This window comes from Tamandua tetradactyla, chromosome 20 (genome assembly GCF_023851605.1).
Source record: "Tamandua tetradactyla isolate mTamTet1 chromosome 20, mTamTet1.pri, whole genome shotgun sequence".
NCBI classification, from domain to species: Eukaryota; Metazoa; Chordata; class Mammalia; order Pilosa; family Myrmecophagidae; genus Tamandua; species Tamandua tetradactyla.
Genome location: NC_135346.1, coordinates 21,286,236 through 21,312,832, shown reverse-complemented (window position 1 = coordinate 21,312,832; position 26,597 = coordinate 21,286,236). Strand labels below are relative to the sequence as shown.

The window sequence follows — 26,597 nt, the reverse complement described above, 5'->3', positions numbered from 1 at the left end:
GGACAAGGGACATTTGAAGGTTTTTTTTTTGACAATTTTTGTATTAATAGGATTTCTCTAAAGTGAGAGTTGTCATGTTACCTGACACATGAAAGAAAATGGAAGGCTTTTTCACATTCTTTATAATTATGTCTTGTCTTCACTATGAGTTCTTATGCGTACACTAATGGATGAGGATGGAATAAAGCCTTCCCCACATTTCATGTATTCTTAGTATTCTTCTGTAATGTGAAATTTCACTTGAGTCATAAGATATAGGGAGCAAATGTAAGATTGCCTATATTCCTTAAGTGATAGAGTTTGTGTCCAATGTGAGATTACATATGTGTCTTAGGAGGTGAATGATCATTTTAGGTTTTCCCATAGTCACTAAATTTATAGAATTTCTCTCCAGTATGAGTTCTCTAGTACACTTTTACATTTGGTTTCTTGCTGGAAGTTTTTTCACATCAATTACCCTCACAACATTTCTCCAATTTTTGATTATCTTCTGCAAAATAGAGATAAAAATATTCCTGAATGATTTTCCAATTTTATTATATTTATAGAATTTCTCCACCATATGAATTTTCAAAGGTCTCCCCCATATCTTGTACTGATCTTCTGTGCCATGGGAAAAAGGACGGGTATTATATAATGAGAAGTTTTTCACATTAGTAGCTAAAGTATAATTTAAGGTAGACTATGATAATTTAAGACCATGTGCTGTTATTCTTGGGGTAAATATACTCCCAAAAAGTTATAGGTAAAATGCCATTTGAAGATACAACATGTCAAAAAATACACAATTAAATCAAAAGAAAGCAGCAAATGAGGTACAAAGGAACAAAAATATAAGGTATGAATAACAAATTCAATAGACAAAATCATATAAATAATTATGTTAAATATAAATAGGATGAATTCTCCAATTAAAGGGAAGAAATTATAAGGTTGGCTAAAAAAAAACAGGATCCAACTCTATACTGTTTACAAAAGAGGCACCTTAAATATAAAGACATATGCTGAAAATAAAAAGATAAGTCACTCAAACCCTAAGCATAAAAAATATCCAACAGAATATTAATGGAGATAAAAAGGAATATTTCTCAATAATAAGGTCAATGAACCAAGAAGATAAAACAATTCTTACTATGTACACACCTAATAACAGAGCTTCAAAATACATGAAGTAAAAATCCCTAGCTGAAAAAATAGACAAATTAACAATCAGAATTAGAAACGCTAATATTCCTCTCAGAAACTGATAAAAACAAGTAGATAAATTTGTTAAGAATAAAGAGGATTTAAACAAATTATAAAGCAACTTGATTTAATTGATATTTCTAGAACACTACACTCTAAATCTATAGAGTACACATTTCTTTCAAGTGCACATGAAAACTCCTAAGATAACCCATAAAGAAAAACTCAACAAGTTTCAAAGGGTGAAATCATACAGAGTATGCTCTCAGACCAGAACAGAATTAGTCTGGATATCAATAATGATCCAGGATATTTGGAAATTAAACCATGGGTCAAAAAAGGAATCACCAGGAAAATTATGGATTAATTTAAACTGAATGATAACAAAAAAGGGTACATATTGAATTCATGATATGCAACTTAAGCCATGCTCAGAGACAAATTTATAGCTTTAATTTAAATTTTGAATATTTGCTTTTATTAGAAAAAAAAGACTTAAAAGTCGATGATTTAAGCTTTCAGAGAAGCTAGAAAAAGAAAACTAAAATTTAAAGTAAGTCAATGAAATAAAAACACGAGAGTGGAAATAAGTGAAATAGAAAATTGAGTAATAGAAAAGATAACAAAGCCAAGGATTAGTCCTTTTAAAAGATTAATAAATTTGATGCACTTATAGAAATACTGACAAAGAAAAAAGGAGAGAAAACATAAATTACTAATATCAGGAATGCAGGAGGGCCTTTACTGTAGATCCTAAAGTTACTGAAAGGATGATAAGGGAATATGAACAATAACCTTATGCCAAAAAATTCAACATGTTAGATAAAATAGACAAATCCATTAAACACACAAGTTACCAAAGCTGACTCAAGAAGAAATAGAAAAATATGAATTGTAGCATATTTATTTAAGAAATCGCGTCTCTTGGGCAGCTCCAGGACAGGACTCTGCATATCCCCTGAGGGATGACCACAGTCCTGGACAGCCCAGTGATGCCTAATTCCCAGACTCCTTGGGTCCCCCCCAAGGAAGAGAAATTGAGTTTGGAATCCAAAACCTTTCTACAAGTAAAATGCTAGCCACAGATGCTTTCTATGGTAAATTCTACCAAATACCTAATGAAGAAATAATATCTTGCACAGACTCTTTCAGAAAATGAAGAAACATTTCCCAATTCATTTTATGAGACAAGTTCAGCTCTGAAACTAAAACCTGACAAAGACAACAGAAGAAAAAAAATTATAGGTCTAGATCTCTCAATAATGTAGATGCAAAAATTCTCAACGAAATATTAGTAAATTGAATCTACCTAGTAGCTAATATTTTTTACATTGCTGCTGCAACCTGGAAGAAAAATGTAAGTAATTTACCAGTCAATTACACCCACAAAGGTATCTTTCCATCCTAAGTCTGTGGGACTCCATCATTAGATCACCTTGGATGTCTTTTGTATTCTTCAACTGTTGCTGCTGCTATTCCATATTTGGAATGGTGAAGTTTGGTTCAGATTTCACTGCTCAAGTTCTAGCTGTGATCCGGTTGCTATTGCAACAATTGCCATTTGAACTTGAGTTGAAAATAACTAACCGGGTTGGGTTTAGGGTGAGTCAAGTCTCTCACTCACAAAACTTAAGGGATCACCCAGAATTTAGTAATAAAGACAAATATTATTTAATGCAATATCAAAATAAAAACTAATGCAAAAATCCACAATGAAAAAAAATAAAAATTTTTAAATAAGGACAGAATACAACTCTGTACTTGCACAGCTTGACTACACTGGCCTCATCCTACCCCCAGCCTGGTCAGATCTCACTGTCAACCTTATTATTCTCTGATCTTATTGGAAAAACTACCACGTCTACTTTTAGTCTTCTCTCCTGAGTGACTCCTTCAAGGCCAACAGGGACACCAAACTTCATAACTTTGCCTTTAGTTTGCAAATATGATTTCTTATAGAATACATTTCTAATGCCACTTTTATTTCATATATTCACATATTCAAGGATGAACATTTTTACAATGTGGAAAAAATATGTGAAAGCAGTGTTACTTTAGTACGTATCTCTTTAAAAGATGGTCAAAATTATTTTAAATAAAAAAGGATTAGGAATGAGCTTCTTTCTTTGGCTTGGCATTCAATTGACATTATCTTAAAAATTTCCCTCATTACCCACAAGTGACAGGGACTACTCTGGGAGGACATGAGTGCTAGTGATAAGAGGCTGGAGGAAATAGTATTTGCTGCTCTTCAGCCCCTTAGCAGACAAGATGGGACCCTAGCTATGGGTCCAACTTCTGAAACTGCTCATACTCATCAGACATTCTGCAAAGTCTCATTCTGTCAGAAACTGTCTGATAAAGGTGATTGCTGCTACTGGAAATATAGAAACTAAAAATTAACCAAGTATATAGATCATTTTGATATTGCACCTCTTGCTGTGATATAATATAGAGGAGGAGTCTCGGCATGTGAGAAAAAAATCCACCAAAGAAAACATACTAGTAGCTACAGTATTGGATAAAGCTAATGTTCCAAGAGAGATCTTGAAGAAGAAATAGGTGTTACAGGCCTCAGTGATCTTATTTCACCTTTTGTGAGGATATATCATAAATGGTCACCACTCGAGATAGATTTGGTTTCCCTTGGCATCGATTCTCTTTACAGCACTCAGCAGTTTACATAAATTCAGCATGAATGTTGAGTTATTATTACCAAGAACTATTACACAGAAAATTACCTGAATGTTCAAAGTAATTGAGTTACCATCTATCTGCTGCCTTGATTTTGAAATAAAAGTTCTTTAACCTTTGTGGATATGTAAAATAAAAGAATTATGAAAGAAAGTTTAGCTCTGATTCCCTTCACCTTAAATCATTACTGGTTTTGACTACTGACATGTACAGATATTTTCCCTCCTTCATTCTGGGGAGAACTTATGTCTCAGATTCCCATTTAATCATGTGAAACAAATGGAAGCAGTCATATTATTAAAATAAAAAAACAACTCCCGTTTCCTGACCTAAAGTAAGATAAGAAAGAGTGGACAGCGATGCATTTGGGTCTCTTGTCCTGTTTTAAAACACACATCCCAGGCTATTAATAGATACAACCCTATTCCCAGGATTTCTAATCTTGGGCCAGAAAAAGTCATAACTCAGTTTTTGGTAGAACAACAACAACAAAAAAAAACAAAAAAAAAAAACCCTGAGACTTCCTAGGCTTTTGTAATATGCAGACATTTTTTGCCATGTGTAGGAAGCGAGCCTGCAGTAAAAGAGAATGAAACCAGCAGGAAGAAAAGACCAGAAAGCGGACAGTATAGAGAAACTGCTTTTACAAGTATTTCTAATTGTTTTTAAGGGGTTCTCTTTCAATCGGTTTGTTTTTCCATACATATTTTTAATTATGCTATATGCTCCAATATCTTTTCACCTAATTCTCTTTCTGTCCTTGAGCTAGTTTAAACTGAGTTTCTGTTGGTTGCAACCAAGAGAATTTAGACAAAGACAAATGTGTTAAGTTCGTAAGAGATTTTTCTGGTTGATACAATATTTTTGCTACCATGAAGTATGAATTACTATAAATCATGTTTAAAGAAGACTATAAGAGACATGTGGAAAAGCATATGGTTTCTGTGGTGGGTTCAATTATGAACCTCAAAAATGACCTTGCTTTTAATCTCAATCCATTCTCCTGGGTGTGAACAAACAGGACCTTTTAAAGATGCTACTTTTAGTTAAGGTGTGTCCCACTTGAATGAGGTTGGGTCTTAATCCTGCCACTGGAAGCTTTTTAAGAGAAAGTCACGGGGCAGATGCGGAAGCCAGAAGTCACTGTGACCTGGTAGAAAAAGGAGAGGACATCACCATGTGATGAGTCAAGCCAATGAGCCCCAAGGATGACCAGCAGTCAGCACCAGAACACCACCATCTTCAGGAAGAAAGTATCATTTGGCCTCAATTTTGGACTTCTTCTAGCCTCAAAATCATGAGGTAATACATTCCCATTGTTTAAGCCAAGCAAATACGTGGTATTTGTCTTAGCAGCCTGGGAAACTAAGTTTCCAAACGTGATTCTGAATGTTGGAAGCAGTGATGACAATTTGGGGAGGACTATTTGGATACAGGTTGAGGGAGAAGCAGGTCCCCCAAGAAGTATGCTCAAGAATATCTTTAGTTCCCCTTCTTCGAGTCTGCTGAAACTAGGGATGTCTGATTTCTCTGGGACAGATCAGACTTTTAACAGTTGTCAGATAGAAATTTCAAGTAAGAAAGAGGCAGAAATTGGTCAAAGGGTTGTTTGTTTCACGTCAAGTGTAATGTCCAAACAATGTTTGGGTTTTCCCAGCACTATTTGGGTATTTTCAATGATGTAAATTGTCCTGTTTATTGACCTGATCACTCATTTTTGGTGTCTATGACTTGTGGTAAACCTATGCAGTAATTTTCAGGCTAGTGACCCAGCAAATGGAGAGAATGTTCTGATTCTTTTTTGTTGCTTTCCCAGCAAAAACACTGGTGTTTTTGCCTGGATTCAATTTCTGCACATGAAGTATTCTAATTAGGCCTCCTTTAAAGTTAAATTCTAATGCCCACCACTAAAGAAAATTCTCATTGAATATTTTGCTCTATTTGGGAAAAAGACACAAATCCATTCCTAAATAGATTGGGAATAAATATATATGAAAAAGAGTTTCCAATGTTAGCATTTATATGCTGTTGGTTTTACAGGTAAGTCATCAGAGAATAGGTCTTGGATTATTAAAAGTATTATTTTAATGTATTCTCTGTTCTCATGTAAAGAAAATGTATAATTATTGAGTGCTCATCCAAGATTTATGAAATCCGTTAGGGGTTATCCTGAGAATAACTCACGATACTCTATCATGTCTTCCTAACATACTGAGAAACCTCTGCTGGTATGATCAAAGTTCTAATTTTTAAGAAAACCTTTCCTCAAAATTCAGCCACCAGTCAAAGTGGAATCATTTCATGTACAATCAAATATTAGTATTGGCTAAATTCTCTAGAATTATTTTCCATATTTATACTAATAGAATTAGAATATAAGTAGTGTGATATTTTCAACAGTGGTTTGGAGGATAGTGAAGGGATGCTTCAGCTCACTCTCACACTAGAAATAAAATGAATGTGATTCTCAGGAAACTATCTTCCCCATTTAAATGCTTTTGGGTAAAAGATTCAAGCTCTCTTTTACCTTCCACTTATCAGAATAAGGAACCTCCTACATGAATGCTTTCATGTGACAATAAAAACTTATGGACTTTAAACTCCATTTGGGAAGAAAGAGCAAAGAAGGAAAATTATTTTTAAAAAAGGGCAACGGCCTTAGCTTAATATCATATCATCAACCTTCATCAAAGGAAGGTTACAAAGTCTGGAAGAGAAAAAAGATAAGTAAAATGAATGACTGCTGATGAAAGTCTTTATTCTGGCAACCCACTAGGAAACAATGTTCAAGATTCTGATCTAGGTGCTATGTGTGACATAAAGGAAATTTCATTTCTCATCTTTCCACCAACCATATTCCCTCAAAATTTCAGATTGCTGATCTGCTTATAAGGATTTTCAGGATCCATATTTAGTCAGTTTATTTTACTAAGTAAAAATTTTGTCCTTGACACTTCTTTGCCTGAGAGAGAAAAATAAGTGCTCTGGATTGCTGCATAAACATCTCAGCCATCTTGCTCAGGACATCACTAATACATGGCACTTATCAGTTCAGCTTGTTATTCTATTCTCTAAAAATCAACTTTTTTGGATGCCACTAACCAGGAATATTCCTTTGAAAGCTTAATTATCTGAGTGTGTTTTGCATTAGCCAAATTGAGAGATGATTAAATGGAAATACAGCCATCAGTGCCAGCTCAGAGTACAGTCCTATGATGACATTTAAAATAAACAATCTGGGACCTAGCCAGGCAACTGTGTAAATAAATCTTACTTGTGAGGAGGGGTGGCATGTCAGTTTGGAATACATTTGTCTATAATCAACAGAAAACCCAACTATGATTGCATAAATACACAAGGGTTTTCTATATTATGCAATAGAAAGTCTGGAGAAGGTAGCGTAGAATTGTTGCATCAGCTCAACAATACTATCAGTCATTTAGGGGCTTTCTATCTTTCCATCTCATCATGCTTAGTGCAATAAGCCTTGGTATTATGGTATTAATCTCATGGTTGCAATTTGGCTACTTCAATCCAGGCTTATTCTCCATTACCCATTCCAGTCAAGAAAAAGGAAGAAAAGCAAAAGACCATGTTACCTCAGACTAGACCTTTGAAAAATATTTCCATAAAGCCCAATCCTCCAACTGAACTTTTAAGTTATTGACAGTAACTGAGGAGTCATATGATACTTCTATGTCATATGACTGCGTGGGATTATGGGAATGAGAATATTGGGGGTAGAAAAGTAGGAGGTAAGGAAAAACGGGCTCAGAAAGACTTTTTGGTAGCCATTTGTGTTAGTTTCCTATTGCTGCTGAAACAATGTACCGCAAACTTAGTGGCTTAAAATAATATGAATTTATTATTTTGATAATTCTGATAGCCAAAAATAAAAAATGGATCTCACTGGGCTAAAATCAAAATGTTGGTCAGGCTTCATTCCGTTCAGAAGGTTCTAGGGGAGAATGCTTTTCCTTGCCTTTTCCAGTTTCTAGAGGACACCCTCATTCCTTGGCTAGTGACCTCCTTCTATCTTCAAACCCATGACGGCCAGCCAAGTCTTTTTCATACCATATCACATCACTCTGACACTGATTCTTTTTTATTTTTCATTTTTTGCAATATAGTTATACAATCATTATCAAAGATCAGGGCTACTGGATTACAGTTCAATGACTTCAGATATTTCCTTCTGGCTATTCTAATAGTAGACTCTAAAAAGAAATAATATATTTAATAAATCAGTAGTCACAGTCATTTGTTAAAGCCTAATTTCTCAGTTACACCTCCTTCCTCTCATTTGATCATTCTCTCAATCTTCAGGGATATCTGGGCAATGACCATTTTAACATTTTTATGCTGCAAAGGATGATTGACTTCCTGGGATAAAGGAATGAATCTGGTTCTTCTTGAAGAGACTGGTACCTCTGGGTTTCAGGATGTATCTGGCCTAGGATCAATCTGGAGGCCTTAAGTTTTTTTAGAAAATAAACTTTCTAAGAAAACCTTTATAAAGACCTAGATAGAGGCCAGGGCACCCCCTAGGGTTCTCAGAAATACTTTTGGTTGAGGCATGGCATACTGTGGTAGTTTGAGATATCTGGCTAAAGCTTGCATAAGAGTAACCTACAGAATGACCTCTTGATTCCATTTGAAATCTCTTAGCCACTGAAATTTTACTTTGTTTCATTTCTTTTCTCCTTTTTGGTTATTCTCAATCCCACGATGCCAGGGCCAGGCTCATCCCTAGGAATCATGTCCCATTGTTGCCAGGGACTTACACCCGTGGGAGTCATGTCACACATAGAGGGTAAAGTAGTGAGTTTATTTGTATGCAGAGTTGATTTAGAAAGAAAGGCTACATCTGAGCACCAAAAGAGGCTCTCTGGGGGTAGGCGTAATTTTATGTAGGACTAGCTTTGCCATTGCCGAAATAAGTTTCATAAAGATCAAACTTGGCTTATTAAATTGGGAGTTCTTAATGCCTGAGAGAATATCAGGATTTCCCTGGGTATAAGAGATCCACATTTTTACCCAGTCCTTCGAGAAGACTTTGCAAATACTTTTCTTATTTTCTGCCCAAAATAATTTGGGATATATCCAGGTATTACATTGACCTATACAGAATAATAAGATCTTGTTCTTTATTCTAAGTTCCATGTAATTATGTTATATAAATAAACTCACCAGAGAAGTTATATTAGATAGTGACACTGACTCTTTTTTTTTTTTGCATGGGCAGGCACCAGGAAACTAACCCAGGTCTCTGGCATGGCAGGTGAGAACTCTGCCTGCTGAGCCACAGGGGGCCCATCCAGTGACACTGACTCTTGTTCTGCCTCCACTTGTTCTTTTAAGGACTCCTGATGACATGGGGCCCACCCAGATAACCTAGATAATATCCCTATTTTAAACTCAGTTGATTAGTAACCTTAATCTGCAGTCTTAGTTCTGCAATCTTAATTCTCCTTTGCCGTGTAACATAACATATTCACAGGTTCTAGGGATTAGGATATGTACATCTCTGAGGACCAGTGTTCTCCTACCACGGTCCACCCTCTGATACCCAAAGAGTTACATCAGTCTCACACGAAAAATACATTCACTCCAACCCAGGATACCTTAAAGTCTCACCCCATTATAACATCAATTCAAAATCCAAAACTTCATGTAAGTTTAATCAGCTCAAAAATTCCAAATTTCATTATCCAGAGCATCTAAATTATGGATGGGTGAGAATATGGATATAATACATTCTGGGGGCACAATTCCTCTCCACCTGTGAAACTAAACAAGTTATCTGCTCCCAATGTACAATAGTAGGACAGGTTTAAGATAGCAGTTATAAACGTTCCAGTTCAAAATGGGAGAGAATGGAAAGTATGAAAAGAGTTACCTGTCCCAGTGCAGAAGTTCATCCAGGAGAAGTCCATTTTCCCCATTCAAGGCCTGAGAAGAATCCTCTGTGGCTTGCAGCTTCATCTCTGGAGCTGAGGCTGGAACCTCCGAGTCATCTTTTCTTTGTTGTGAGAGGTAGCATATGCTTGCAGCTGAGTAGTTTTATCAATCTGTTTCATGCCTATGGAATTTGGTGGGTTTAACAGCCTTATTTCACTTTGTCCTCTATGTCCCTTTTAGTTCAAGTTGGCAGTGTTTCTATTGGTAGAACATTCTCAAAAACCTTATGGGCCCTCTGTGTATATCACAGAGATTTAATTCATTAGATCAGAGGCTCTACAGTCCTTTCGTGGATAATCTCATCTCTATTCCTGGCCTCTGCTGAGCCCCATGCCTAATCTATTCGAAGAGCCTTTTGTGTGTTTGAAGATTGAACTTTTGATACTTTCAGGGTACCAGCTAAAGAATGTCCAGCCACATTGTTGGCTTTCTCTTCAGAATATGCTTTTCTGGCAGTGAATTTCCTAATTTTTGCATCTTTTGCAGTCTGGGTAGGCTGAGAATTCCGCAAATTATCAAGACTTGGTTCCTTTTTACTTAACAGTTCCCTCAATCTGTCTCGTCCCTCTCACATTTTACTATAAGCAGTAAGAAGAAACCAGTCCTTATCTTCAACACCCTGCTTAGGAATTTTACTGTTTACAAGTTCTACTTTCCACATAACTGCAGGACACGATTCATCAAAGATTCCTGCTATTATATAAAAAAGATTCCTTTTATTCCAGTTCCCAATAAAATATTCCTCATTTCCTTTTGATTCCTCACCAGCAGCACCTTTAACTTCCGTATTTCTATGGATAATATCTATAGATGTTTTAACACCTATATTTCTCTTAACAATGATTTAGATACTCTTCAAGGTAAAACATATTTTCTCTGCCAGCCTTCTCAGTTCCTTCTGAGTCCTCACTAAGCAGAGTTTCAACATCCACATGGCTACTAACAGTCTGTGCAAAGCACCCTAGCCCTTTTTATAGTGCTCCTTAAAATTCTTCCAGTCTCTGCTCAGTGCCCAATTTCAAAGCCATTTCCACATTTTTAGGGATTTATTACAGCAGTACCTCACTTCCAGGTATCAAAATCTGTATCAGCCAAGGTTGAACCAGAGAAGCATAACACATAAGGGATATATGTTATGAGATTCACTGGAAGGAATTGACTTGTTTGATTGTGGGGTTTGTCTAGGCAAGTCCAAAATCCATAGGGCAGGCCATCAGGACTGGCAGGCTGGAAATCTTGGACATGAGTTGAACTGCTGTCAACTGGCAGAATTTGCTCTTCATGTCGGGAAGGATTTACCTCTGCTTTTAAGGCCTTTCAGCTAATCAGATCCACCCAGATTATCTAAGACAGTCTCCACATTAAAAGGTTAGCTGAATAGGAATCTTAATTCTTTATCAACTTTAATTCCCCCTTGCCCTATAAGATAGTATATACATAGATTCCAGGGATTATGATGTGGGGAGCATTATTCTATTACACCATTTTCTAGTATCTGCAAACGTGAGCGATTCCTGGAGATAGAGAAATCCTGACAACAGAGCTGATTATTTCACCAAATCAATCACCCCCCTACACCAATCGATCCTTCAATAAATTTTGTTTTGTTAACTACTATTAATTAGATAATTATTTTGATTCAAATTCACTGTCAAACAAAATATCACCATCCAAAGGGAAATCAATATTGGCATATCTATCAAAAGCTCCTCTAAGTCCAGGATTTGGAGCTCACTTGATAATTTCCCTGTTACAGAAACCTACAATTGCAGGTAATGCATTACTTGTGTCTAGAGTCTATTGGCCTTTAGAGTATATAGTATCACTTTAAACAGAGTCAATATGGATATCAGTAAACTTGTCAAGGACTCATATATCAGGATCATAATGTGAATTAAAGAGAAGAAAGAATCTGTAAGTCTTTAAAACTGTGGTTTAGAGGAGAGAAAATAGATGACACACATATTTTCATGAGATTGTATATGTATTTTAGAGTGAAATCTGTAGTTTCAAGTGCAATTTTGAAATTAATAGCTTGAAATTATACATCTTGCTGCCTAACGGGATGAACAAAAATACAAAGACACAAATACAATCATTGGGAGAAACTGAGCATGGATAAATATATACCGTATCCACCCCAAAGAGAAAAGAGGCTATAGAAAAGCTATAGCAGTGTAAATAAATAACCTAAAGAGATGTCTACTATTTTTAAAATACAGTAGGATAAAAAGGATTTATAATTCTTATGTAGTTTCAGACAGTGTGAAAAGTACTTTTAAAATCAGAATTATGCTTATTAGGAGTGGATAACTTTCATATTATTCCTCAGGAAAAAGTAATAAAAGTAATTAAAAATAAGGGATTATAAATTTCCTGACATCCTTTTTTTTTTTTTTACTAATAATACAATAATTGAAAAAACAAGTACAGAACAACCTAGCAAATAAAGTCAGTAGAAATATTAGTAAGGAAAATAGAGAAAAAAGAAGAAAAATTGGAATTAAATATCATTAATGGGTTAGAAAAAGAAAGAGAAAAATGAAGGAGAGAAAACTAATACACCCAGAGAGACAGTTTCAGATACCTAAACTGTTATGAAAGGTGGGATTTCCTTCCGTTTTCCTCCCAGGATCCTGGACCAGAAGGTTGGGGAAGACAGGCTTCAAGAATCTGAACTCATTACTCTCGGAATCTCCCGTCAGACAGACCTCGTACTGGTAGCTCTGCGACAGGGTCCCGGTGCCACTCACGTCCACCAAGTGCCCGGGGAAGTGGCCCTCGGGCCCCGACGCCGCCCTGGGCCTCGCGCACAGCCGCAGCGCCACGAACAGCAGCACCGAGAGCAGGAAGAGCGACGAGACCGCGGCCAGCGCCACCACCAAGGACACGGTGAGCGAGTCGGCCTGGGCGCGGGCCGGGGCCGCCTCCGGGAGCGGCAGGTAGGGCTGGGAGAAGCCGTCCACCAGCAGCACGTGCAGCGTGGCGGTGGCCGAGCGCGGCGGCTCGCCATTGTCCCTGACCAGCACGACGAGCCTGTGCCTGGGCGCGTCGCGCTCGCTCAGCCGCCTGGCGGTGCGCACCTCGCCGTTGTGCGCCCACACGCCGAACAGCCCGGGCTCCGTGGCCTTGAGCAGCTGGTAGGACAGCCAGGCGTTCTGGCCCGAGTCGCCGTCCACCGCCACCACCTTGCTCACCAGGTAGCCCGCCTCGGCCGCCCTGGGCACCAGCTCGGTGCAGGGCGCCGAGCCGTTGTGGCGCGGGTAGAGCACCGACGGCGCGTTGTCGTTGTCGTCCAGCACCAGCACGCGCACCAGCGCCTCGCTGCTCAGCGCCGGGGAGCCCGCGTCGGCCGCGCGCACGCGGAACTCGAAGGCCTGCAGGGCCTCGTGGTCCAGGGCCCTGAGCGCGAACAGCTGCCCGTGGTCGGCGCTGACGGAGACGAGGGAGGCCAGGGGCAGCCGCGCGTCCTGGGGCGGCAGCAGCGAGTAGGTGACTTGGGCGTTGGGGCCCGAGTCCCTGTCGGTGGCGCTGACGCTGCCGATGTGCAGGGCGGGGCTGTTGTTCTCGCGGACGTACAGGGTGTAGGAGGTGTGGGTGAAGGTGGGCGCGTTGTCGTTGACGTCGGAGACGCGCACGGTTATGGTGTGCTCGGTGTTCAGCCTGGGGGTCCCCAGGTCGGTGACGGTGATGGTGACGTTGTACTCGGCTCTGCTCTCTCTGTCCAGCGCCCCTTCTGTTACCAGCGTATAAAAATTCTCTGCAGATGGTTTCAAGAGGAAGGGGAGATCATCTTGGATGGAGCAAACCATCTTTCCATTATCTCCTGAGTCTCGGTCTCGTATCCTAAATAGTGCCACCTCTGCCTCAGGGGAATTTTCGGGAATAGGGCTGGTAAGTGATGAAATAGCTATTTCTGGGGCGTTGTCGTTAACATCTACCACCTTAATGGAGACAGAGCATTTTCCAGAGAGCCCGCCACCGTCAGACGCCTCTACATCCAACTCATAAGAAGAAATTGCCTCAAAATCTAATGCTTTAATTAGTCGAACTTCTCCTGAAAGGCGGCTTAACTCAAAGGTTTTGCTTATCTCCTGAGAGCTATAAAAAAGCGAGTATGATATTTCTCCGTAGGTTCCAGCGTCCAAATCCCTAGCAGAGACCCTGACAACTAGGGAACCTACACGGCTGTTCTCCGGGACCTGCACCTCGTACCGCCTCTGCTCAAACTCAGGGGCGTTGTCATTGACATCCAGAACCACGACGCGGACTTGGGCTGTTCCAGACCGGGGCGGAGAGCCGCCATCCGTCGCTGTGAGGGTTAATCTAAGCTCGGGTTGCTCCTCACGATCCAGCTCTTTGTCTATCACCAGCTCTGGGTATTTTCTGCCGTCCCCCCGGTTTTGGACAGAAACATGGAAATGAGAGCTGGGACTGATATAATAGTTTTGAATGCAGTTGTTGCCCACATCCCAATCCTGGGCTTTTTTCAAAGGAAACACAGTCCCGGGAGGGCTGTTCTCTGGGATTTTTAAGGTCATTTCTCCTTCTGGAAACTCTGGAGAATGGTCGTTTATGTCTCCCACCAGTAGCTCAGCTCGAAATACGGCCAATGGTTTTTTCAGCAACACTTGGAAATACAATACACAGGGCTCGGTGGGGCCGCACAGCTCCTCCCGGTCCAGCTTCTCATTTAATATCAACAAGCCGGTTTGCAGATCAAGCTGCAAGCCTTGCTCCTTATCCTCCGAGACCACCCGTGCTTCCCGCGCAGCTAGCTCCTCCACTCCCACCCCTAGGTCCTTGGCCACGTTGGCCACAAAGGAGCCCCTCTCAGTTTCCTCCATCACAGAATAACGCCGGGGTTCCCAGCCTGCCAGAGTCACTCTCAGCAAGAGAAAGAGAATCAAGACTTGCCTCTGTTTGGGAAAGCGCTCACCTCCGGCCTCCATCTTTACATCCGTGAAAGCTTCTCAATGAACAGTGCCCTTCCTCCGACAGCTAAGGGACTGAGAAAGTGATCCCTCAGTAGACAACCAGTCCGGACATGTCGGTGAATAGCATGCTCTGGAGGCTTACTGGTCCCAAGCTCTGCTTTCAGGCTTTTCTTTTAGGCTATGTAGATCTGAGGTAGAGATCGTAGCATTTACAAGTGTCTTTTTTTTTTTTTTACGCTTAGCCTGCAGCGCCACCATGCGGTGTTTTTGCTTTGAAACAATCGCAGGAAAGGCAATAAGATTTTATTTAAATGCTCTCATCAAAACGGATGAATTCCTCTAGATTCATATCTGGGTTCATTCAGCATTCGCTTTCAAATACTAAGCAGCCTATATGACAGAATTGTGGTTCTCATTGGTTGAATTATACCAGGAAAAAACTACAAGTATATTCTGGTTTATGATACTCTTTCTAAATAAGATCAGAGTTCAAATTTATGAAACTTTATAACTGTGGGAAAAAATATATAAGGGCCCTTCCTATCACTCTTACCCTGCCTTTTCTCCATAGCAAACATGTACATATTTGCTTCTTTTCTGTATTGCCTCAGGAATGTGGGAACTCTTTTTATTTTTCACTGCTATATTCCAACATCAAAAAAAAAAAAAAAAAAAAGGCTAGCACACAGTAGAAGCTCTACAAATATTTGTTGAATGGTTCAGTTTTTTTAAAAATCACAATTAATTCTACTTCCCTCTTTTGCTGGAAGCCCAGTTCATTATATGAACTGGACAAACAAGACATCATTTTGCCAAGTAGCTATTTCCTATACCCTTTTGTCCCCTATGCCCATTTGAATAGTAAGTTGAAATAACTCAGAATGATCTGAAATGTATTTTCATTAAATGGCATAAGCAAAGAGATAGATTATTTTTTAAAAAGAACATAACAAGGAGGCTCTGATGATCCTGAAAATAAGGTGTACATTCCTTATAGACATCCATTTTGTATTTTACACAAATACTATTATAACACCAATGACATACAAAAGAAGCTCCTTCTTATATAGAATTTTCTATGATGTTCAATTAAACCCCCCCAAAGATGGATGGTACAATTTGAAATATCCATAAATTATTCTCAAAATTCTATATTCTAACAAAAGCTTGTGTTTGTCCCTTACAAACTACCAATATTCTAGAACCTTTTTGCTCACTGATATTCATTATATTGGTATGAAAACCATTACTAAAATATCAAATTAATCATAAGATCTAGCTTACCAATCCATGCAATAATATTTTAACATGCTTTTTACAAGAAAACCCTCTTGGCTATCTTAATTAGAGGGAAATCTATTAGAAATAGCATATAATTTGTTTTCAAAACCCAAAGGAGAAAGCAGACTTGGGAGGGACTGGAAAAAATCCAAAAAGAAAATCTACAAAAGCTGACTGTCTTGGATGCTCTGGTTAGGCATCTCCTTCATTCTTGTCTCTCAGTGGACTGACCGTGTTTCTTTACATGCACTTAAACAAATATAATATCACTTTCTTTTTAAGTTCTTAACAGAGAGGGTATGTTACATCTGATTTCTAAAGCTATTTATTTTAACCAGAGAATCAGATTGAGCTGACTTGAATCAACAATTCGTGGTGCCTTGTCTGATTATCTGAAATCACAGAGGGCGACAGGTCATATAAAATAAACATGGCTGCAACACGTTCTGCTGAAGAGAAAAGTATTCTCTAGAGAAAGAGGTGGGTGGCCCAAACAGATACTACAAAGGTATCTATTCTTAAAAAATCCTGGAATAATTTAGTTACCTTTCTGTAACATTCATATATATTATACAGTGAAGGTTGATATAATGAAGGGAAAGTCTTAGGTATGGGACAGATTGCAGTCTTTTCCATTTAATGCAACTGTGAACTAAAACAATTTTTGCAAACATTTCTCCAATTAAAAATTCAAAAGCCATATAAGTACAATATAAGACTAAGAAAAAAGATACACTACTAATGGTATTTGTATAATGTTTGTCTTCTAAGTAAAACCACAGGCAACAACTTATAAAAATTTTCTTGATAATCCAGAGAATGGGGTTGAGGTGATCTTCAATTCAACAGTTTTTGAAATTGAAATATTGATAAATTGAATAAATATGATTTTACAGTAATGGAGTAAAATTGAAGATTCTATTGTCTCCATCGAAATGGAAATAATAAAAGAGGTAAATATGAGGGTATATTCAAAGAAAATTTCTAATTTCCTTAACTAGGAAAATTAAATAAGAAAAAATAATTATATATGGAATTAAATAGGTAATGCAAAACTTGTATATTAGAAGGAAATAACCTTCATGCTGACTGCTCTGAAATCAACAGATTCCTAATTGAATCCAAACCCATCTCCAAAGTTGGAGTTTTCCTCCATATCATTGATAGCCTTCTGACGGTTGGGGACATCACACTTCAGGAACTTGAACTCGCTGGCCCCAGAGTCTCCCATGAGACAGACCTCGTACTGGTAGCTCTGCGACAGGGTCCCGGTGCCGCTCACGTCCACCAAGTGCCCGGGGAAGTGGCCCTCGGGCCCCGACGCCGCCCTGGGCCTCGCGCACAGCCGCAGCGCCACGAACAGCAGCACCGAGAGCAGGAAGAGCGACGAGACCGCGGCCAGCGCCACCACCAAGGACACGGTGAGCGAGTCGGCCTGGGCGCGGGCCGGGGCCGCCTCCGGGAGCGGCAGGTAGGGCTGGGAGAAGCCGTCCACCAGCAGCACGTGCAGCGTGGCGGTGGCCGAGCGCGGCGGCTCGCCGTTGTCCCTGACCAGCACGACGAGCCTGTGCCTGGGCGCGTCGCGCTCGCTCAGCAGCCTGGCGGTGCGCACCTCGCCGTTGTGCGCCCACACGCCGAACAGCCCGGGCTCCGTGGCCTTGAGCAGCTGGTAGGACAGCCAGGCGTTCTGGCCCGAGTCGCCGTCCACCGCCACCACCTTGCTCACCAGGTAGCCCGCCTCGGCCGCCCTGGGCACCAGCTCGGTGCAGGGCGCCGAGCCGTTGTGGCGCGGGTAGAGCACCGACGGCGCGTTGTCGTTGTCGTCCAGCACCAGCACGCGCACCAGCGCCTCGCTGCTCAGCGCCGGGGAGCCCGCGTCGGCCGCGCGCACGCGGAACTCGAAGGCCTGCAGGGCCTCGTGGTCCAGGGCCCTGAGCGCGAACAGCTGCCCGTGGTCGGCGCTGACGGAGACGAGGGAGGCCAGGGGCAGCCGCGCGTCCTGGGGCGGCAGCAGCGAGTAGGTGACTTGGGCGTTGGGGCCCGAGTCCCTGTCGGTGGCGCTGACGCTGCCGATGTGCAGGGCGGGGCTGTTGTTCTCGCGGACGTACAGGGTGTAGGAGGTCTGGGTGAAGGTGGGCGCGTTGTCGTTGACGTCGGAGACGCGCACGGTTATGGTGTGCTGGGTTTTCAGCCTGGGGGTCCCCAGGTCGGTGACAGTGATGGTGACGTTGTACTCGGCTTTGCTTTCTCGGTCCAGCGCCCCTTCTGTTACCAGGGTGTAGAAATTCTCAACGGAAGGTTTCAGCGTGAAAGGGACATCTTCCTGGATGGAACACATCATCTTTCCATTTTCCCCAGAGTCTCGGTCTTGAATACTGAAAAGAGCTACCATGGTCTCAGGGGAATTTTCTGGGATGAGGCTTTTAAGTGAAACCACAGTCAGTTCTGGGGTGTTGTCATTTATATCTATCACCTGCATTTGTACAGTGCACTTTCCAGCAAGACCTGCCCCATCAGAGGCCTTAATATCCACCTGGTATGAGGCAATTTTTTCAAAATCTAGTGTACCAATTATTTTAATGTCTCCCGTGCGTTCATTAAGTGCAAATGTCTTGGCAATCTCTTCATCACCATAAAAAAACGAGTAGAATATTTCACCATTTATTCCTGTGTCTAAATCTGAGGCAGAAACACTGACAATAAGGGATCCGAGGGGACTATTTTCCGGGACTTGCACGTGATAGAGCGGCTTTGCAAACTCTGGTGCATTGTCATTGATGTCCAAGATTTCGATGAGGAGGAGAGCGGTGCCAGTTTTGGGAGGAGCCCCTCCATCTACCGCCAGGAGGGTTAACCTGAGCTCAGGCTGCACCTCACGATCGAGGGCCTCGTCCAGCACCAGCTCTGGGTATTTTCTGCCTTCGCCGCCGTGATGGGTGAGAACATGGAAATGGGAGTTGGGATAGAGGGTGTAGTTTTGAATGTTGTTGATGCCTACATCCAGATCTTGTGCATTCTTCAGGGGAAACACAGTTCCTGGAAGACTATTTTCCAGGATTTTTAGAGTCATTTCTGTTTCTGGGAACACAGGAGAATTGTCATTTATGTCACTGACCAAAACGTTAAGCCTATGTATTTCCAAAGGTTCTTCTAGCAATACTTGGAGTTGCAACACACAAGGCTCAGTGGAGCCGCACAGTTCTTCCCGATCTAGTTTCTCATTTACTTGCAAATCTCCGGACTGAAGGTTCAGCTGAAAATGCTTGTTGTTATCATTAGTAATGACTCTAGCCCTCCGCCAGGACATTTCTGATACCTTTAGCCCCAGGTCCTTTGCTAGATTGGCCACAAAAGAACCCCTCTCTGTTTCTTCCGCCACAGAATATCCTACCTGCTCTGAGCAAGTCTGAGCCAGCAAAATAAAGAGAAACAGTACTTGCCTTAGTCTGGAAAAGCGCCCCTCTTCAGACTTCATTTCTGTAATATCAAAGCCTTAAGGAGATAAGGTCTTAGGTGGTGCCAGGTCTGGGTACCTGTGCGGATCTGTCTGTTGACAATCTGCTCCCAGATGTAGGGGTGTCTGGGAAGCAATCCTTGCCGCAGTGCAATTCCCTTAAGAAAGACTCTTAGATGAATCTGTGAATGACTTTCTGCCCGAGCAGTAACCATCTGCAGTTCAGTTAATTTGAGCCTTAGCTTAGAGCGCCACCATGTGTTGTCTTAAACCTAGTTTACTAAAAAATGTTACAAAACACGTCTCACTTATTTAGATTTATGCAAAACCCCCTTACTGATTACATATATGGGGTGATATATAAATAAAAATAATTGCTATCTTCCTGTGGGATTATGCATATAGAAATGGTGCCAGACACTTTGAGAAATGATAGAGTTAACTAACAGAGTTAGTGACATATATTTGTTTATTAATCAAATACTTAATGATTTTATATTGTCAGGCACTTTAGTAAGTGCTTGGAAAACAGATCCCTTCTCTGCCCTCATGGAGCTTGCAGGATAGTGTCTACATAGTAAGAGGTCCAAGGGTGATTGAGCAGAAGGAGAAAGATGTGTAGCCATCAGTCAAAAGAAAGAACATGCACCATTAAACTTAATTCATTGATAGCAGAGAAAATTAATTAATTTGCACCTATCAGGATTATAAACTTAAGTGATAGACAAGCTAGAACTAGTTTATTATGCAAATGCACTAGACAGCTTAAGGGGCTGTGGATAACATTTCTAAATATTGTCTAAGAACAATGTATCTCTATGAGTATGCTATATTGTCTTGTTACATAATCTTAAAAACCTATAAAGAACATTTATACTTGTTACTAAAAGGAAGCTGAGATTCACTGAATCTTGAATAGCGGACAGCCAAGAGCCCGAAGGCTGCATATGAAGTAAAAAAGGGCAGAAGAAAATACGTTAAATTTATGTGAAACAGCAGGTTGAACTTATTTACAACTAGGGAAGTTCTCAATTCCTTTTAATCAGCTCATGTATCCTTAGTGGATATCTTGGGATCCTAGAACCCTTGCGTGGGATTGAGGTTCTTTTACTCCTAAGGAGGAGAAAGCATCTTGTGGAGGATCCAGGGCTCTCCAGTTCCACAACCTTCAGGCAATATTTTAGTACACAGCAGGCACTGCCATGTATTCTAACACTCCAGTTATCTGGATAACTTAATTGTAAGCCAAGTGAAAGAATGGTGTTTCATATGATCTAACCCTATTAAGGTACAGAGCGCTCAAATCAAGATTTTGTTTAGAATATTTTCTTCCACATGGTGAAACACATTTGATTAAACTTTTAATATGCTGGCACAGTTAAAATCTGATTGACAATTTTCCTTATAGAAATATCTTAGTAGTGGATCCAAACTACTTATATGGACTTAAATGTCCAAGAAAATATGCCCTCAATGTCCAGGCATTTTTACTATTAATGAGCTAGAAGTTGGAACCCTTGTCAATAAGCTAATGGATCAAAGTTATTTTTTCAATCCCATCTTTCATCTTTCAAATAAATGTTCATCTTCCTTAGATTACATTTTAAGCCCTACAAGCTTGGTGGGAGGTTCGAATTTTTTTTCATGAGACTTTCCAGTAATAGAGTATGTGTCAATGTAATGATATTTATTATTATTATTGGGATCATGAACCAACCCATATGATCTATAAATTAGGATTATTTATAGATCCAGCTATTTTACATTAAATGATAAAATAATTCTATTCACATGAGCTTAATAAATAGTTTTTTAAAGAAAGAGTCAGTATAGGAGGGTACAATGATCATGAAGAAAGGTACAGTCATCAAAATAATAATTTCAATATTACTTTAAAAATATTCCTATGGACACATAGAATAATGAAGGGGACCCAACTTAACAACATATTCCATAAAACCCATTGTAGCACTTACCTGTTGAAATATCTCATAAATTGTTCACAAATTTAAATTTTATAATGAAAGACTATTAATGATTAGTTTTCTCTATCCATGTATTTTTTATTCCATTCATTGATTAATGTTGAAAGCATGCAATAAAAAACCGGATGGTGTATAGCTTAACTATACAAAGCTGCGTTTATATGTCATATTTCTTTTAGTTGCAAGAAATCGCCCTTCAAGATAGGTTAAATAAAAGAGTTTTATCATTAGGAAACTGGAGTTCTACTGTGGAACCCAAGGGCTACTATACACGGGGGAGTAGGAAGGGCTGGAATCAGAAACTAGTAGTTCCAGACCCAAGTAGCAGTCTAGTCTCCACTGTTTTATAGGCTTCCGCTTCCTCCACTCCCTTATTTCTTCTCACTTTTCCTTTTTTCTTCCCTTATTCCTTCCTTTTCCTCCCTCTCTAAAGGTTATTCTGTGTTTCCAGCTTACTCAGGTATAAATATGACTACCTTAACCCATACTTAACATCTATTTCCTAGTTGTGAGTAAGAGAAAGAAACAGACAAACTATCTCTTCATTGAAAATTCAGGGGCTGAGAGAATGTGATTACTCCAGCTTTCATCAGGAGTCCACTGGACCAACTGAAATGGCCAGGAGAGGCAAAGAATAGTAGCATAAACACTGCAAGAGTGATCACTTTCCTTGTGCAGAACAGGGAAGTACTTAGCTAAGGAATGAGTGTGGGCTGGATAATACATTCCCTAAGAATCCAAACAAGAATTTATTTTAACAAAATTTCTACCAGCAATCTGTACAATGCACAATATGTTTATAAAGGAAATTACCTAAGTACAGAAAAATTTCCAGCAATATTTGGTAGAAAAGCATAATGCAAAGATTGTTTATACTAAATAAGAAAAAAATTAAAGCCCCACCTAAGTTGCTAACATCTTAAATACTAACCTAACTAGATAACAAAGTAATATTTTATTCATGTCATTCATTTCCTCTATGATAATATAAAACATATGAAAACTGGGCAGGAGAATTCAGGAACTAGAACACCCAGAGAACACGACTGAGTCAAGTGAGCAATTAAGCTTGAAGGGAAACTGCTATATGTTTGAATAAATCACTTGAGGTTGCATTTTGGGGTAAAGACTAAGCAAATCTCAGCCCCCTTAAATTTTTCACACTAAATATAAAGGAAAGCAGAAAATAAAGACTTAAATAATCCAAGTTTTGAAAACTTCTAAGATGAAGTTACCCAAAATGAAGAACCTTACATCACATGAATAAAATTTCAAAGAAATTTTCAAAGTTACACATCATAATCAGATCCCTAATTTAATCCAAAGCCATTTAGTAAGGTGGAGTTTCCCTTCATTTCCCTTTCAGTGCCCCGAGATGCAAGGTTGGGGATGACCGGCTTCAGGAACTTAAATTCGCTGGCCCCAGAGTCTCCCATGAGACACACCTCGTACTGGTAGCTCTGCGACAGGGTCCCGGTACCGCTCACGTCCACCAAGTGCCCGGGAAAGTGGCCCTCGGGCCCCGACGCCGCCCTGGGCCTCGCGCACAGCCGCAGCGCCACGAACAGCAGCACCGAGAGCAGGAAGAGCGACGAGACCGCGGCCAGCGCCACCACCAAGGACACGGTGAGCGAGTCGGCCTGGGCGCGGGCCGGGGCCGCCTCCGGGAGCTGCAGGTAGGGCTGGGAGAAGCCGTCCACCAGCAGCACGTGCAGCGTGGCGGTGGCCGAGCGCGGCGGCTCGCCGTTGTCCCTGACCAGCACGACGAGCCTGTGCCTGGGCGCGTCGCGCTCGCTCAGCAGCCTGGCGGTGCGCACCTCGCCGTTGTGCGCCCACACGCCGAACAGCCCGGGCTCCGTGGCCTTGAGCAGCTGGTAGGACAGCCAGGCGTTCTGGCCCGAGTCGCCGTCCACCGCCACCACCTTGGTCACCAGGTAGCCCGCCTCGGCCGCCCTGGGCACCAGCTCGGTGCAGGGCGCCGAGCCGTTGTGGCGCGGGTAGAGCACCGACGGCGCGTTGTCGTTGTCGTCCAGCACCAGCACGCGCACCAGCGCCTCGCTGCTCAGCGCCGGGGAGCCCGCGTCGGCCGCGCGCACGCGGAACTCGAAGGCCTGCAGGGCCTCGTGGTCCAGGGCCCTGAGCGCGAACAGCTGCCCGTGGTCGGCGCTGACGGAGACGAGGGAGGCCAGGGGCAGCCGCGCGTCCTGGGGCGGCAGCAGCGAGTAGGTGACCTGGGCGTTGGGGCCCGAGTCCCTGTCGGTGGCGCTGACGCTGCCGATGTGCAGGGCGGGGCTGTTGTTCTCGCGGACGTACAGGGTGTAGGAGGTGTGGGTGAAGGTGGGCGCGTTGTCGTTGACGTCGGAGACTCGCACGGTTATGGTGTGCTGGGTTTTCAGCCTGGGGGTCCCCAGGTCGGTGACGGTGATGGTGACGTTGTACTCGGCTCTGCTCTCTCGGTCCAGCGCCCCTTCTGTTACCAGGGTGTAGAAATTCTTGAAGGTAGGCTTCAGGAGAAAGGGGAGATTGTCCTGAATCGAGCATTCAATCTTACCGTTATTCCCAGTGTCTTTGTCTCGTACGCTGAAAACAGCGACCACCATTTCAGGGGAGGAGTTCTCCGGTATGGGGCTGGTAAGGGATGTCATAGCTATTTCAGGCGGGTTGTCGTTCACATCTACAACTCGAACTAGAATGGATGATTTTCCAGAAAGGCTCCCGCCGTCCATGGCTTGAATATTTATTGTATAAGACTGAGTTAATTCGAAGTCTAGAAGTGCTTTTAAATGGACTTCGCCGGAAATTGGGTGAATTTCAAATGTTTTCCTTATGTCTCTGGAGGCGTGGGAAAATGAGTAGGATAGTTCTCCGTTTATTCCCGCGTCTAAATCTGTAGCAGACACTGTGGCGACCAAGGAGTCTAGAGGACTGTTCTCCGGTATCTGCACCTCGTAGACCGGCCTCTCGAACTCGGGAGCGTTGTCATTAAGATCTAGCACCACGACGCGAATCAGTGCAGTGCCAGACCTGGGCGGGGACCCGCCATCCACGGCAGATAGCGTTAAACTAAGTTCAGGCTCCTTTTCTCGATCCAGAGATTGGAGCAGAATAAGCTCGGGATATTGTCTGCCCTCATCATTATCTTGCAGTTTAAGATGGAAATGGGGATTGGGGCTTAGCGTATAGTTTTGGATACCATTCTTTCCTACATCCAAGTCCTGAGCACTTTCCATTTGGAAAGAGGTTCCTGGAGTAGTACCTTCTGAGATTTTTAGAAGTATTTGTTTATCTAGGAACGTGGGCGTGTGATCATTTATATCTTTCACCAAAAGCTCGCCCCGAAAAAATTGCAAAGGATTTTCAAATAACACCTGGAAATGCAGTATACATGGCTCCGTGGTATCGCAAAGTGCCTCCCGGTCCAGTTGCTCATTTATGAGCAAGTTGCCTGTCTGCGGATCCAACCGCAAATGCGGCTTATAGTCATCAAAGATGACTCTAGCCCCCCGCGTAGGCAGGTCTTCCACCCTCACCCCCGCGTCTTTCACTACATTGGCTATAAAGGAGCCGATTCCGGTTTCCTCTGCCACTGAATAGCGCCAGGTCTCAGTACCCGCCAGAGAACCTCCCAGGAAAACAAAGAGCAGCACTTGCCTTATCTGCTGAGCGCTCCCCTCTCCCAGCTCCATGGCTCCTCAGCCAAAAGTCCTTTTGTGGAAACACTTCAACTCTATTTGAGACAGCTGTAGGAATTGGTCCTCTCCTCTGTCAGTCTGGACCCTTGAAAATCTAAAGATAGTCCTACCACGAAGTTGTTATTGGCTTCCTGCCTTTCTCTTGAAAGCCTCTTTTTGTGTGTGTGTTTCTTATGGCAGTCTCAATCCCAGTGACTAAAGGAAACTAGAGCATCTGCTATGTTGCAAAAAATTCGCCATCTTATCCTGCAGCGCCACCATGCGACTCTGCAGATTTTAAGGTTTTAGACAAAGTCAAGGAAGTTTGAAGGAAAATATTAATTTACATGTGCTTGTTGATGAATTTAAATTATATTTTCTCCTACCTTCCTATTTTTCTGAGTTGTATTCTTCATGATTTGTGATGCTATTATCATTTAGTCATTAAGCCGTAATCTGTTAGAGATGTGCTGGGGATCAAAAGCATATTTAAAACAAAGTCCCTGTCTCAATGTTACTTATAGTCTCTCTGTAAGACAAGAGAAGACAAAAATATTTTAGAGCATGCCTGCATGTAATTGACTTAATGAGCAATGTTTCGCAGGACATTTGGAAATGGGAACCAGAAATTTCAGTCTTCTGTAGCTATCGGCAAATACTTTTAGAAAAGACTGATTAAAAATGAGGTCATGCACTTGAAACCGAGTATGGTATATGTAAATAGTTGTTTTTGGGGGGGGCTGGACATTTCAGGCTCTGTAAGTGAGAGAGTTTATTGGGTGATACTCTAGGAGACTTCCCTGAAAGAGTAGAAAGTAAATGTTCAACAGTAGTGAATAAAACAAAATATGAAGGGCAGAGTTGCTATAATAATAATTTCATTCCAGTTTCTGACACTATTAAAAACGTTGAGTGAATTAGATCCCAGTATAGTAGTGGAGTAATTTCATCATTTTTATAGGTATAGTTCTAAATATTTTCATCATCTGTTCATTAATTTGTTCAGTAAATATGTATTGAGCATATGTTTTTTAGACATAGTGACAAGTGTTACTGACAGAATGGTCAACGATACAGAAATAGTCCTTGCCCTGAAAAAGGGAGACTGAAAAGTGATCATACATTAAGAATCAAAGAGTATAATGAGTGCAACTTAATACCTTTTTCGAAGTACAATCACCATTTATATTGATAAATCTCAAGCTAGACTCTGCAGCCCCAACCTCTTTCCTCAAGTTTATTTATAAAATTAAAGATCATTTACATAATTGTAGGGATGCTCTATGGACACCTCAAACTCAACTCAATATGGACACCTCAAACTCAACTCAAGGTTTATATTTAAAATGCCCTTTCCTCAAAATTAAACATTTTCTCCAACTCCATGCCTGTTGCTCTCCCTTTTCTCTTTCGGAGTTCACTTTATCAA

At 41.3% G+C, this 26,597-nt stretch overlaps 3 protein-coding genes across 3 annotated transcripts; all 3 read right to left on the bottom strand.

Annotated features, from left to right (window-relative positions):
• Positions 1–1,766: 1,766 nt before the first annotated feature.
• Positions 1,767–15,405, bottom strand: LOC143663881 (protocadherin beta-15-like). The gene is made up of 2 exons (XM_077137230.1): positions 12,428–15,405; positions 1,767–9,961 (listed from the first exon to the last, which is right to left on the bottom strand). The coding sequence occupies exons 1-2, from the start codon at positions 14,790–14,792 to the stop codon at positions 9,861–9,863; spliced, it is 2,466 nt and encodes an 821-aa protein (XP_076993345.1). The 5' UTR covers positions 14,793–15,405; the 3' UTR covers positions 1,767–9,860.
• A 387-nt stretch (positions 15,406–15,792) lies between these two features.
• LOC143663879 (protocadherin beta-15-like) lies at positions 15,793–19,534 on the bottom strand. The gene has a single exon (XM_077137228.1). The coding sequence runs from the start codon at positions 19,531–19,533 to the stop codon at positions 17,170–17,172; it is 2,364 nt and encodes a 787-aa protein (XP_076993343.1). The 5' UTR covers position 19,534; the 3' UTR covers positions 15,793–17,169.
• A 3,244-nt stretch (positions 19,535–22,778) lies between these two features.
• Positions 22,779–25,713, bottom strand: LOC143663878 (protocadherin beta-18-like). Its single transcript, XM_077137227.1, has one exon. The coding sequence runs from the start codon at positions 25,181–25,183 to the stop codon at positions 22,808–22,810; it is 2,376 nt and encodes a 791-aa protein (XP_076993342.1). The 5' UTR covers positions 25,184–25,713; the 3' UTR covers positions 22,779–22,807.
• Between the last annotated feature and the right edge of the window lie 884 nt (positions 25,714–26,597).

Bases quoted from the DNA above. Each gene is read 5' to 3' on its own strand.
- LOC143663878 (XM_077137227.1), bottom strand. From the start codon at position 25,183: ATGGAGCTGGGAGAGGGGAGCGCTCAGCAGATAAGGCAAGTGCTGCTC.
- LOC143663881 (XM_077137230.1), bottom strand. From the start codon at position 14,792: ATGGAGGCCGGAGGTGAGCGCTTTCCCAAACAGAGGCAAGTCTTGATT. The intron at 9,962-12,427 runs GTATCTGAAACT...CAAATTCCATAG, and splicing joins CACCTTTCATAACAGTTTAG to GCATGAAACAGATTGATAAA.
- LOC143663879 (XM_077137228.1), bottom strand. From the start codon at position 19,533: ATGAAGTCTGAAGAGGGGCGCTTTTCCAGACTAAGGCAAGTACTGTTT.